The 14,803-nt window shown below is 38.7% G+C and overlaps 1 protein-coding gene across 1 annotated transcript in view; it reads right to left on the bottom strand.

The window, feature by feature from the left end:
* LOC105464111 (tRNA guanosine 2 -O-methyltransferase TARBP1) overlaps positions 1 to 14,803 on the bottom strand; it is an 87,768-nt gene that overhangs the window by 51,031 nt on the left and 21,934 nt on the right. Inside the window, exons 10-12 of the mRNA XM_011711782.3 lie at positions 7,428 to 7,566; positions 5,483 to 5,582; positions 3,468 to 3,640 (exon numbers count right to left, since the gene is read on the bottom strand). Coding sequence (XP_011710084.2) covers positions 3,468 to 3,640; positions 5,483 to 5,582; positions 7,428 to 7,566 — 412 coding nt within the window. The remainder of the gene's footprint in view (positions 1 to 3,467; positions 3,641 to 5,482; positions 5,583 to 7,427; positions 7,567 to 14,803) is intronic.

The raw sequence follows: 14,803 nt of genomic DNA, 5'->3' as shown, positions 1-14,803 counted from the left end.
TCAGCCACTGTGGAAAAGTGTATGGCAGTTCCTCAAAAAATGAAACAGAATTACCATATGATACAGAAATCCCACTTCCAAAAGAATCGAAAGCAGGGACTCAGACAGACATTTGTACACCCATGTTCACAGCAGCATTATTCACAAAAGAGAAGGTGAAAAAAATCCCATTGTTCATCAGCAGAAGAATGGATAACTAAATATAATCTAGCCAAAAAACAGAATACTATTCCGCTGTTTAAAGGAATCAAAGTATGATACATGCTACAATATGGATGAACCTAGAAGAAACGATGTTCAGTGAAATAAGTCAGACACAAAAGGACAAATGCTGTATGATTCCACTTCTAGGACGTACCCAGAGGAGTCAACCTCATAGAGACAGAAAGTAGAATGGCGACTGCCAGGGCCTGGGGAAAGAGGAAAACGGGGAATTAGTGTTTGACGAGTACAGAGTTCCAGTTCAGGAAGAGGAAAACTGGAGATGGATGATGGTGACGGCTGCACAACAGTGCGGATGTACTCTCTGTCACAGAACTGCACACTCACATACAGTGAAAATGTAAACTTTATGTATAAAACTATCTATGTGTAAAACTATGTATAAAAAGCTATGTCAGGAAGAAAAGTTCCAATAGACAAGAGATTACTCCCACAAAAAAAGCGAGACTCAGCAAAGAAGACCAGCCCACCACAGTGACCAATTCAGCCATCAGTGAGGACAGAAGCAGTAATAATTACTGAAGGCTCATATAATCCAGTGTAATGAAAGGGAAGCTGTATTATAACTAAAAGTATGTTTCCTCAAATTTAAAAATAAACATTATACAGTTATTGCAGATTAAACATATAATCATGGAAACATCATTTTACAAAAACTGTATCTGCAGAACGGCAATCCCTGAATCTCATCTGATTAGGTACAGTAAAGTGGTATTGCACATCACAGGCTGGAGGAAAACACAGCCGTCTGGATGCCGTCACTGTGGATTCACGATCGAAACTTCAGGGGCGCACTCAGCAAGCCCAGCAATCCTACAGTACCGCCTTAGAGCACTCACAAAGCCTCCTTCCCAGACAGATACTTATACCCTGTCCTCACATTGCCAACACTTCCACCCCCACCCTCACTCTATCTCCTCTTTCCTTAAAAAACCAGAATAATGGCCGGGCGTGGTGGCTCAAGCCTGTAATCCCAGCACTTTGGGAGGCCGAGATGGGTGGATCACGAGGTCAGGAGATCAAGACCATCCTGGCGAACACAGTGAAACCCCGTCTCTACTAAAAAATACAAAAAACTAGCCGGGCGAGATGGCGGGCGCCTGTAATCCCAGTTACTTGGGAGGCTGAGGCAGGAGAATGGCGTAAACCCGGGAGGCGGAGCTTGCAGTGAGCTGAGATCCGGCCACTGCACTCCAGCCTGGGCGACAGAGCGAGACTCCGTCTCAAAAAAAAAAAAAAAAAAAAACAGAATAAATTAGAAAAGAACTTCTACGACCTCCTATATCCACCCACCTGCACTTATCTCTTATCAGTGCTCCTTCTGGAACCTTCTAGAACCACTTGTGTCCTGGATTCCATACACTCTCACCTATGCTTGGATGCCAGTCAGCAAATACCACCTCTTTATGTCTTCAAAACCTCCCACAGTGAAATCATTTCCAACAGCACATACACATGGTTATATTCACCTCTTAAGGAAACAAAAAACCTTCTTGTTCCTCACCACCAACGGCCCCATTCCTCTGCCCCTCCACACAAAAAACTCGCTATTTTACTCACTATTTTCATTTCTCTCCCTGAGCGGCCCCTACCACTGCCCCAGATTGCTTCCGTCGAGGTCGCCACTGATTTCCATGTTGCTAAATTGGACTGTCAATTCCCAGTCCTTCCGTCAGGGCATCAGCAGCCTCTGGTGTGGGATACTGCCCTCCTTCAGGAAACACATTCTTCACTGGCTTCCTGGTTTTCCTCCTCTCTGGCTATGAATTCCCCTAGGTATCCTCTGCTGTTCCTCTTCACTTCCCTAACCTCTAGCATTGGTGTCCCCAAGGTACTTGGACCCCTTCTCCATCTACACTTGCTACCCTAACACTCTCATCCAGTCTCAGGACTTTAAATACCACCTGTATGTTAATGACTCCCAAGTTTCTATCTCTAACTCATAAATTCGATAAGAGGGAAGATCTTAGGTTAAGTCTTCTTATTACAAAGAGTAATAATAATAGGAGTAGGAGGAAACTTTGGGAGGTGAAAGATACGTCTGTGGCATTGATGGTGGTGACGGTTTCACAGGTGTATACCTATCCCCAAATTCATCAAGTTGTGTACATTAAATATGTAAAGCCTTTTAACATGTCAATTATACCTCAATAAAGTAGTTAAAAAAATAATATCTTGTTGAGAAATATCTATATATGTGCTAAAAATCCTTTTCTAAAATGCATGGATGTAATAAAAGTCAAAACAGGAAGACAAAGAGTAACAGGAGGGCACTAAACAGGTAAATTCGTTCTTAGGTTGCACGTGAGAACACAGGTGTTTAATTACTTTGCATCCTAACTTATATATAACTTACATATCACACATTATTTTGTTTGTATCCAAAATTATGGCAATTTTTCAAGGGCACGTGTGAGCCAGTTCTACACTGAAAGCACTGAGCATAGGAGTAAATAATCAGGACAGCTCCAATGAATTCAAATGTATGCCCTTAAGGAGTTGAAAGTCTTCTAAAAATGTACTGTATTTTCATAGCATTTGGTTCTGCTACTATCATTATAAAAAAACAGGATATTTCATAAGCATATATTCAAATATAATCATATCAATTTTATTCTCAGGTTTAACCTAATACTAATGCTCCTCTAGAATTTTTAAATAGGAAATTTCTAAAACTGCAAATGACACTGGTCAGGAAGGACTGGGAGGTTCACCTGTCGCTACGCTCATCTCTGATGTCTATGGGTTTTCAACTGCTGTTTTACATACCTTAGTTTAAGGAGAGAAGAAAGAGCTCAATGCTTCTACCTATTATCACTAACTTTCTCTGTGAAGTATTTTCTACTTAAAAGGTACTCAAAGATGAACATATTTAAAGACAAGCAATTATAAAATCACTGCCACTCTCATGCTTTAGCAGAGTGGCAATCAGAAATGGATCCTGCTTAAACATATACAAAATAGTGACCATTTAAAATGGTCTGGAAATCAATAAGCACGCATAAATTTTTCTAAAAAGCAAATGAAATTACATTATAGTAACCAATGCATGTAAACCACTAGAATGTCAACTCACGAGAACAGATGGTTGCTCCTTCAACGCTGTATCCCCAGCGCCACTGGGAGATTGTCAATACATTATTTACTGAGTTAAGTTTTCTATTTTAAAATGTCAGAAATTTCTTCTCACTCTAAATACCAATGCTGCATCAAGCAAGACACCAAGAGAAACAACTTATCCTCACCATCCTGGGCACTGGAACCTTTCAACCTGCATGTGTTCAACAGCTTCAACAGCAACTGGAGGCATCTGTCAGTCTTCAGCAAGGGCATGTAGGCATTGGTACCAAACTTCATAAGCACATCCAGAAGAGGATCTAAGAATACCCGCAATACATTCTCTGTTCTCTGCTTTCCACTAGACATTAAAAGACAGGCCAAAATCAACCATTTCAAAAGCGTAAGCAAATTGCTTCCCGCCTATAATTGGGTGAAAACTGGTTAGCTAACGGATCCAATTAGACAAAGTTACTCTCATGAAAGACCCAGACAACCAGCAGCTATGAGGACTCATCTTCTGGTCCGTGCTTTCCCGAGTGTAACGACTCACTAAAGAAAGCACAGGGGGCCGGGTGCGGTGGCTCAAGCCTGTAATCCCAGCACTTTGGGAGGCCGAGATGGGTGGATCACGAGGTCAGGAGATCGAGACCATCCTGGCTAACCTGGTGAAACCCCGTCTCTACTAAAAAATACAAAAAACTAGCTGGGCGAGGTAGCGGGCGCCTGTAGTCCCAGTTACTCGGGAGGCTGAGGCAGGAGAATGGCGTGAACCCGGGAGGTGGAGCTTGCAGTGAGCTGAGATCCGGCCACTGCACTCCAGCCTGAGCGACACAGCGAGACTCCGTCTCAAAAAAAAAAGAAAAAGAAAAAAAAAGAAAGCACAGGGAAGAACCACCGTCCTCAATGCCAGGCACCAGCAGGAAGGAAATCCTATACCCAATTTATGTGTAAATTAAATTGATGAGACCCTGCTTCCATAATATAAAAATATAAAACCAAAACAAACATAAGTTAGTCAAGGAAATAGAACATGTTTTAAAAATCCAAAACAAACAAACAAAAACAACTAAGCATTCATTAAAAACTGTTATAACCGACTTTTTTTTTTTTTTTTTTCCAGATGGGGTCTCACTCTGTCGCCCAGGCTGGAGTGCTACGGTGTGATCACAGCTCGCTGTGGCCTCAACCTCCCAGGCTCAAGCAATCTTCCCACATCAGCCTCCTAAGAGGCTGAGACCACAGGTGTGAGCCACCATGCCCGGCTAATTTTTTAATTTTTGTAGAGACGGGGTCTCACTTATTTTCCCAGGCTAGATAACCAACTTCTGTACAAAATCTTTGTGTAGAAAAGAGATTTGGTGTAAATCAAATTTACTGTATACCATGCAAATATCCTACCAGATCTACCTAAGGATGCTGCTTATTGCAAAACTATAATCTAGTGAAAACTGATCTGCTTCCATTCTCACAAAATATAAATAAGACTGTTATAAGATTGTTTTATCTTTATTACTATTTTTTTAGATTATGTATTGTACAAAGGAGTCAAATCCAGTAAATCTCTTTACCTAAACTTACACTGGAATCTTGTAATCCACTTCTAATATTCTGATATAAAACCAGTGATTATTGTATATGGTTTTTTAATCTTCTCTAATTTAACATTAAATTTTTTTCAGACAGAGTCTCACTCTGTGGCCCAGGCTGGAGTGCCATGGTGCAATCTTGGCTCACTGCAACCTCCGCCGCCCGGTTCAAGTGAGCTTCCCGTCTTGGCCTGTCTAGTAGCTGGGACTACAGGCATGTGCCAACACGCCCGGCTGATTTTTGTATTTTTAGTAGAAACAGGGTTTCACCATGTTGGCCAGTCTGGCCTCAAACTCCTGATGTCAGGTGACCTGCCCGCCTTGGCCTCTCAAAGTGCTGGGATTACAGGCGTGAGCTACCGCGCCCAGCCATCTAATTAACATTAAATTGTTAAGTTTAACATTTAATTTACCAATTTAAAAGCACTAATATGCCTTTATTCCTATTTGTTATTAACTTGAAACATTTCTTCGGTATACTGTGAATGTTCTAGTACACTCCCTTAATACCTTGTGATCAACTCACTTAAATCATTCAAAAATCTGAATACACATCATAATTTTGATCAGGATTTTTTTAAAATAGGTTTTCTTTTCAATTATAGAACAATTACCCATATTGAGTCTTCATTCCTTCCACATCCACAGCCAGCAAGACCATCAAAGAAACAAGCTTGGCTTCAAACCAATCAGGCATAAAGCAGTTTTCTCCTGCTTAAATAACAATAGTTAAGGTTGGCAAAGCATTAACAAAATCCTTCAAGGATGATGCTTCAAAAAAAAAAAAACCCCCACTAAATGATTATGCCTTATTAAATTATGAGAGAAATACAACTGAGATGAAATACAGTAGAACACCCTAGAGCATGGCTCATTATTATACGTATCTATTTCACATGAACAAAAAACAAATTTGTGTACCTGCTACATGCCATGCAATTACCTGGGTGCTGCAGACACAGTGGTTCCTGTGCTCACGGAATTCAGTGTACAGGAGAAAAGCATTAATCAAAGAATAAATACATAGAAAATTGCAATTATAGTGAGGGCTATAAAGGAGAAGTAAATGGTGCTAGTGGAGTCTACACTGGGAAGATGTGCCCTTATCTGGAGAGTAAGAGGAAGTTTTCCTGAAGAAATGACAATTGGGCTGAGTGTGACAACTCAAGAGGAAAGATGAAGGGACGTAAGAACTTTCTAGACAGAAGGAAGAGCACATCAAAGGTCTTCTGGCAGAAGGAGGCATGCCATATTCAGAAAACAGAAGTATGCTCAGGTGTGCACTACGTGACAGGGAGTAGCAAAAACTGAAGGGGCATAAACAGGCAGAGAACAGAGACCAGGAAACCTTGCAGGCCATGCAGAGGACCTTTGTCTCTGCCCTAAGGGCAACAGGAAGCCACCGAAGGTTAAAAGGAACTTATACAAAGAAGTGGAGGAAAAATGTCTAAGATCAAAATTTGTAAAGATTTATCTAGGTACCATGTGGAAAAGATATTGCAGAGGAAGCAACGGTAGATGCAAGGTAACTCGGTAAGAGGCAACTCTAGTATTTCAGCTGAAATGAGTCTTCCCTAAAATGTGACCAGCAATGAGATTAAATGAAGACACAAAGGCCATGGCCTCTCAGGCCTCTATCTGACCCCCCAGTGTATGTCCACTTTAGTAGGGACTAACATATTTACTTCAAATAATCTTCCAATGTTAACAGCATAGGACATTTACTAGACACGGACAGACCAAAAAAGACTAAAAACACAAAAGACAAATGTTCCAAGAAGCATAAACTCATGCATTTTGGAAGGATAATTATCTCATCATTTAAGACCTAGTCCATGGTCAGCTTAGAGAAACCAGGAGATGAAAATGACTTTGTGTGAGACACAGCTAGGAAATTTAAGACATGTTAAATTCGAAGATGCAATTTTCCTAAATTATCACCAATGACTTTAATGAAAAGGAAGCATTAGGAATGTAAAAAGAATCCTAATTAATGAATCTGTTAAGAGTGCTTCTCTAATGTCTTACGTATTTCCTCAAAGAAAGGATTTTTGTAAAATTGATGTTGCAAAGTATCTGCTGAAAAAGAAACTAACAAAACTATCCTTTTAAACACAGCTTTTGTTTAAAATTGTTTTTCATAATCAGTTCATACTAAACATAGTGCTTTAAAAACGAAAAAGATAAACACATATTTCCAATGCACATATTTCCACTACAGAGGCTCCAAAGCCATATCTGCAGTATCTAGTTCACAGGGACCCAGTAACTGTAGAATAAATAAATTACTTTTGTCCACTTCTTAACTCTGGCAACTTATTAGCTTCCTTAAACATAAAGTAATTTAAAATCTCAAGTCTCAGAAGAGATAAAGTATTAATACAAGTTAGAAGACAGTATCTTTCCGTTTTTTTTTCATATTATTTTACTGAAATACAAGTTTGGCATCAATAAATCATCATATATTTCATAAAGCCTAACTCTGGGTCTGAAAAACTAGTTAAAAGTTCTTTAAAATATTTTGGTTATATCAATCCATAAAAATGATTGCAGACTTACTTTCCCAGGCAGATGACTTAACATACTCTTGAATAAGGCTCTTCACATAAGCATTTAAAGATGTCTTGTGAAGTCCAATGGAGCTACACATTGGGGATGGCTTAAAATAGCTTTCATTAACACATAGCCAGTCACACAGCTGGAAGAGAAAACAGTTATTACTTTATTTTAAAAACCTAACCGAACAAAGGGTTTCTAATCTCCTTAAACCAATTTTATTACACAATAAACTGAATTTAAATAATTGAATACAAGTAATAAACTATTTACTAGCATACTTGAGTTCCACAGACAGTAAAAACAAAAAAACTGTGTGTATATATGTATGTATGTGTATATGTATGTGTGTTATATATGTGATATATATGATATATATGTGATATATACATATATGTACTATATGTGTGATATATGTGTGATATATACATATATGTGGTGTATATATACATATATATGTGACATATATACACACATATATATGTGTGTGTGTATGTGTTTTCTAATCTCCTTCAAAGAATGTATAAACTTCATTAACAGGCAAGAAATTCTAACATACCTTATATAAAATGTACATTTGAATGAGGTAAAGATCTCTATAAAAAATAATGCATTACATAAAACAAATTACAACCTTCAACTAAAACTTCTTCCAGCTTCACATGCTAAAACAAGAAGTTTTATCGTTGAGAGAAGGTAGAATTTGAAAATTAAGTTATAATCAAAGTTCCTACCCTCCTCACAAGTTTATTTTCTATCATACACGCATATTAAAATACTGTATATTAATTTAAAAGAGAAACATTGTCCAAGGCCGTCTCCATTACATCTCTTAGAAGGTTTGCAAATAAAAGTCACATAATTTCACAACTCATCTTTGGTCACATGTAATGGTCAAACTTTTGTTTTAAAATCTAAATATGTTCTCAATTTCCTTTTTATAATATCTGTCTTAATAAGCAAATTCAATAACTGAGTTTAAATATGAAGAAAATAATAATGAAATGAGTCTTTCTAAAAAGTAAGCATTTTTGAAAAATTATTTTTTGTGTCCATTAGGGTTATCCAAAGTTTACTACAAGGAGGCAAAGGAAGAATACATCATTCGACCGAAGACGAAACTGATGAATGACTCTGGATGAATGAAGTGGTCAGGACTAAAAAGACACCACACAGGTACAATGAGTGAGCAGGTCAATAACGCTAGAGGAGGTTGTTCTGTGTAGGTCTTTATCAAGTCGGATAATCTTAAGATATTATCTGTCTAACAGTGAGGTCAGCCGGTATTTATCTTCTAACAGTATACACTTTTCTTTGTATTCCTCTAAAACTGGCCAGACTATGTTTCCTAATTATTGCTGTAAAATATGCGAGGCTTTTCAAAGCTTGTATTTCCACAGGCATGATTCTGCTGTACCAAAATTATTTTTGACAACTAAACTCTAATTCATATTTGATATTTTTCTTTCCCTCTATCAAATCTGTCACAAAATTCAGAATATTTTCCCTTCAAAGAGTTTTCATGTCAGCCTTATCGTTTAAAATGACATTTAAATGGCAGTCTCTGGGTAGGCAGGCTCCCTTGATTCCCCATTAAAATACAAGTCTCAAAAATCTATGTGGACACATAAAGAGAATGAAAGGACAAGACACAGACTGGGAGAAAATATTTGCAAAACACGTATCTGATAAAGGACTGGTATCCAAAGTATTCAAAGAACTTTTAAAGCCTCACCATAAGAAAACAAACAACCTAATTTAAAAATTTGCAAAAGAACTGGACACCTCCCCCAAAGAAGGCATACAGATGGTAAATAGCATATACAAAATGCTCAGTATCATCTATGTTCAGGGAATTGGGAATTAAAACAGTAAGACACCACTATACAGCTATTGGAGTGGCTAAAATCCAGAACACTGACGAACCAAATGCTGAAGAGGATGTGGGGCAGTAAGAACTCTCATTCTTTGCTGGTGGGAATGCAAACTAGTACAATTCGAAAGACAGCTTGGCAATTTCTCATAACACTAAACAGAATCTTATCACTCAATCTGGCAACTGTGCTCCTTGGTATTTACCCAAATAAGATGAAAAGGTATGTCCACACAAAAACCTGCACAAAGATGTTTACAGTAGTTTTACTCACAACTGCCAAAACCTGGAAGCAACCAAGGTGTCCCTCAGTAGGTGAATGGATAAATAAACTGTGGTCCATCCAGATAATGAAGTCTTAGTCAGCATTAAAAAAAAAATGAGCTATCAAGCCATGAAAACACAAGAAGGAACCTTAAATGCATATTACTAAGTAGAAGAGCCAATCTGGAAAGGCCATGTCCTGTATGAGTCCAACTATATGGCATTATGGAAAAGACAAAACTAGAGACAGTAAAAAGATCAGCTGCCAAGGTTTGGGGGAAAGGAGGGATGAACAGGCAGAGCACAGAGAATTTTTGGGGGCAGGGAGACTATTGTGTATGATATGTCTGTCAAAACCCATGGAATGTACAATGTGAAGAGTGAACCCTAATGTGAACTATGACCATTAGTTAATAATAGTAATCAATATGGGGGTCATCAATTGTAACAAATGACCCACATTGATACAAAATGTTAACAATAGGGGAAACTGTATGTAGGGATGGGAAGAGTGGTGTGGGAGTATGTGGAAACTGTACTTTTTTTTTTTTTTTTTTTACATTATTACTTTATTTTTAAAATATATTGAGACAGGGTCTCGCTATGTTACCAAGCCTGGTCTCAAATTCCTGAGCTCAAGCGATCTGGCCTCCTGGGCCTCCCAAAGTGCTGGGATTATAGGCATGAGCCACCATGCCTGGTCAGAACTCTCTGTACTTTCTGTTTAATTTTTCTGGAAACCAAACACTGTTTCAAAAAATAAAGTCTATTAATTAAAAAACTATTTAGAGTGAGCTACATTAAAAAAGCCATTTCTACAGGTTTAAAATGACTGAATATCAATGACTTTACATGACTTAACATAATAACGAGGTATTAAGATAATGAGAAGACTATGTACAAAAGTTATAGGATACAGTCGAATCTACACTAAAATATATATACATATATGCAAGTGCTTTCCAACAAAAAAGAACTGAAATCTGGATTCAGCTATAAACCACCAACTAGAAGCTTCCTGAGGGTAGTCAACATGTTTCTCTCACTGACCACCGTATTCCCAACACTCAGCACAGTGCGTGGCCTGTGGGAGATGTGCAATACATAGTTCTCAACAAACGACTCCAAGACATCAGGAGACAGGCAAAACAAACCAAAGGAGAGTCAAAGATGAAAAAAGACACCGAAGCATCACAGAACCGAAAAATCAAGGGGAACAGACAAAGAAATCTAACCGCTGGCTCCTTAAAAACAAATAAACAATACAAGAGGCAAACGCTTCACCCCTTAAACCAGGGCAAAAAGACATTATTAGTAATAGGAGATATTTACATTTAATATGGGCTAAAGGTAGCCTACAGCATTTTTACATGAATTTTCTCTTTTAAACCTCACAACTCATACCATACAACAAAATAAATTCCAGCCGGATTACAGTCCACAATTTTAAAGCTATGCCTATTAGCTGCAGTGAATAGGCTTTATCTGAATACCCGAACAAACAAAATTGGACATCTGACCAAACAAAAATAAAATAAATTTCAAAAATATTGTTAGTTTTTTTAGGTGTGATAAGGGCTTATTTTTAAGCCCTTTAAACTCCTTATCTTTTAGCAGTACATACTCAAATACTTACAGATGAAAAGTAAGATTTGGTAAGATTTGATTCAAAATAATTGGGAGAGGAAGGGAGAGTAGGAGGTCCAGGTCAAAGAAGATGGGCCAGTCAGGTGCGGTGGTTCACGCCTATAATCCCAGCACTTTGGGAGGCCAAGGCAGGCAGATCACAAGGTCAGGAGTTTGAGACCAGCCTGGCCAACATGGTGAAACCCCATCTCTACTAAAAATACAAAAATTAGCTGGACATGGTGGCGGGTGCCTGTAATCCCAGCTACTTGGGAGACTGAGGCTGGAGAATCGTTTGAACTTGGGAGGCAGAGGTTGCAGTGAGCCAAGATCACGCCATTGCACTCCAGCCTGGGCAACAGGGCGAGACTCTGTCTCAGAAAAGAAAAAAAAAGACCATATATGGTGGGTGATGAGAGTTCATTACATTCTTCTAAGAATTTTTAAAATTTTTTCAGAGTAAAAAGCTACTGGGAAAAAAACTAAACAAAATCAAAAATCAAAATGAAACTGAAAAGATGCCCGAACTTACAAACTATAAGAGAATGATAAATTATAATTACACTGAAATGCCCTTTCCCATCCTCCAGATTGGTAAAAAATCCTGCTTCACAACAGGCACTATCATACCCTGTGAAATTCCTGCAACCCTATGGTAGGCCCCAAAGATACCGAGGTCCTAACCCTGGAACCTGTGAATGTTACTTTATGCAGCAAAAGGAGCTTTGCAGATTAAGTATTCTGAGATGCGGACATTATGCTGGATTATTTGAGGGGGTCCAATGTAATCCTAAGTGTCCTTATAAAAGGAAGGCAGAGGCAGATTCGGCCACAGAAACAGAAGAGAAGAATGTGATATGAAGATGAAGCAGAGATCTTGAGAAGCCAGGCTGCTGGTTCTGAAGATGGAGAAAGGACCATGAGCCGAGAAATGCAAGCAATACAGCTCCAGAAGATGAGGAAATGGCCTCGCCCCTACACGGAAGCACAGGCCAGCCAGAATCTTAATTGCAGACCAGTGAAACGGATTCCAGGCTTCTGGCCTCCAGAACTGTAAGGCAATAAATGTATGTTATTTTAAGCCACCAAGCTGGTGGTAATTTATTACAGCAGCCATATGGAAACTATGGACGGAAATTGGGCAATCCCCAGAAAGATTACCCAGTCACCCAACCTCTGACCACTGATCCCAGTTCTAGGACTCCATTCTGCAGATGTACCTGCCAACTATTCATTTATTGTGGCATTGTCTGTAAAAGCCACAAGACTGGACAACTCAACAGTTCGGCAATGGGAGAAGTTGAATAAACAATGGTATAACCACCAGATGGAATACTATGCAAGCTTTACTTTACAAAATACTATGCAAGCTTTACTTTACAAAAAAGGCTAAGAAGGGTCTTTGCCTACTGAGATAAAGAAATCACTATGAATACATATTTTAAAGAAAACTTGCAAGGTAGTAAGCAGAGTCTATATCAAAAACACCTTTGTTTAGGGATGGGGTGGGGTAGGATAAGGATCAAGGCAGGATAGAAGAGCAAAACAATAATAAGACACTTCTGACCAACAGTTTTAATCTTCAAATCACGTAAATGTATTACCCATTCAGCGAGCAAAGCTAAATTTTTTTTTTTTTTTTTTTTTTTTTTTTTTGAGACGGAGTCTCGCTCTGCCGCCCAGGCTGGAGTGCAGTGGCCGGATCTCAGCTCACTGCAAGCTCCGCCTCCCGGGTTCATGCCATTCTCCTACCTCAGCCTCCCGAGTAGTTGGGACTACAGGCGCCCGCCACCGTGCCCGGCTAGTTTTTTTGTATTTTTTTAGTAGAGACGGGGTTTCACCATGTTAGCCAGGATGGTCTCGATCTCCTGACCTCGTGATCCACCCGTCTCGGCCTCCCAAAGTGCTGGGATTACAGGCTTGAGCCACCGCGCCCGGCAGCTAAATTTTTTAAAAAGGAACTAAAAAAAAAAAAATTATTTGCAATGGGTGTAACAACTTGTCAATACCCTTTTATTTGTTTTGTTTGTTTGTTTTTTGAGACAGAGTCAAAATCCCAAAACAAAATGGGGAAAGGACAATAATAGACAATTCACAAAACAAATACTACAAAGACATGAAAAAATGTCTTAAAAAACTGTCATCAGAATAATGCAATAAAGTCACCAAATGCTGTGTTTCATCTACCAAAGTGGCAAAGAATTTAACATGCTGATACATTTGGTATTGTATCACTGTAGATAAAGTGGATGTCCACTGTCATACTTTGAAAGCTCTCTCAATCTATATCAACATATAAAAATGTTGAAATATGGCAAAATTCAATTTTATGAACTTATCCTAAAAAACAGGTATAAATAAAAACATATAGGAATAAGTTCCTCCCAATGTTATTTACTTCTTGAGACAGGGTCTCACTCTGTCATGCCGGCTGGAGTGCAGTGGCACAATCTCAGCTCACTGCAACCTCCGCCTCCCGGGTTCAAGCAATTCTCCTGTCTCAGCCTCCCAAGCAGCTGGGACTACAGGCATGCAGCACCATGCCCGGATAATTTTTGTATTTTTATTAGAGACGGGGTTTTGCCATGCTGGCCAGGATGGTCTCGAACTCCTGGCCTCAAGTGACCTGCCCGCCTCAGCCTCCCAAAGTGCTGGGATCACAGACATGAGCCACTGCGTCCAGCCCAATGTTATTTATAAAAGCAAAAACTTTGAAACAAAGTCCAAGAAAAGGAACTAGTTCAACAAATTTTACAAGATATAATCAACTGAATTTTTACTACATCTTGAAAAATTACTTAGCAACATGTTAAAATGCTCATATATATGTGAATACAAAAAAATAAAATTTAAAACAGTTCAATCTATATTTAGAAAGATTGTATGTATTATTGTAAATACACATATACTTATCTATAATGAGAAAGCAAGTAAGAGAACACATATATTCATAGGGAAAAAGAATTAAAAACTAAACAAAAAAATATGAATCTAGTTTGATGGTAGGCATTACAGATCATTTCTATTTTCTTTATATGGTTCCACATTTTTCAAATTCCATATAATTAGATGCACCAAGAAAATAAAACCCCATTTTTTAAAGGCCACAATTTGCCCCTTCTTCATTTCTCAAAATCTGTAAAACCCAGAGGGGACAAAGATCAGAACTCAACCACATACATAACAAATAAGCACTGAATTCAGTCATATAAACTAAATCCCGTGGTTTACAAAAAGAGGGAGGAGGCTGGCCCTGAAGAGTCCTGAGGAAAAGGGTGGCATAGTAAGAGGCCTGGACGCCAGGGATGCAACATCAACAAGACATCATCACAAGGGGCTTCACATGAGGAGGGTCTGAGCTAGAGCCACTGTGGGGCATGGAGAAGAGGAAAGATGTTTATGAGACAGGAGGGTTTCATGATGAATTGGATGCAAAAAGTCAGAACAAACTCAGAATTACCAAAACGTTAAGGACTGGACAACGGGGGAGAGGAATGACAGAAAAAAGAGAAAGAGGAGTTTGTGTCACTTACTGTGTTTGAGTCTAACATCGTCATTATTCCTAATGCATCTCATCCAGAGTTGAGATCTGCCCACTAGCAAGTAAAGATTTTCT

This window comes from Macaca nemestrina, chromosome 1 (genome assembly GCF_043159975.1).
Source record: "Macaca nemestrina isolate mMacNem1 chromosome 1, mMacNem.hap1, whole genome shotgun sequence".
Lineage (NCBI taxonomy): Eukaryota > Metazoa > Chordata > Mammalia > Primates > Cercopithecidae > Macaca > Macaca nemestrina.
Note: the sequence above shows the minus strand (reverse complement) of the source record. Positions and strands in the feature narration are given on the sequence as shown.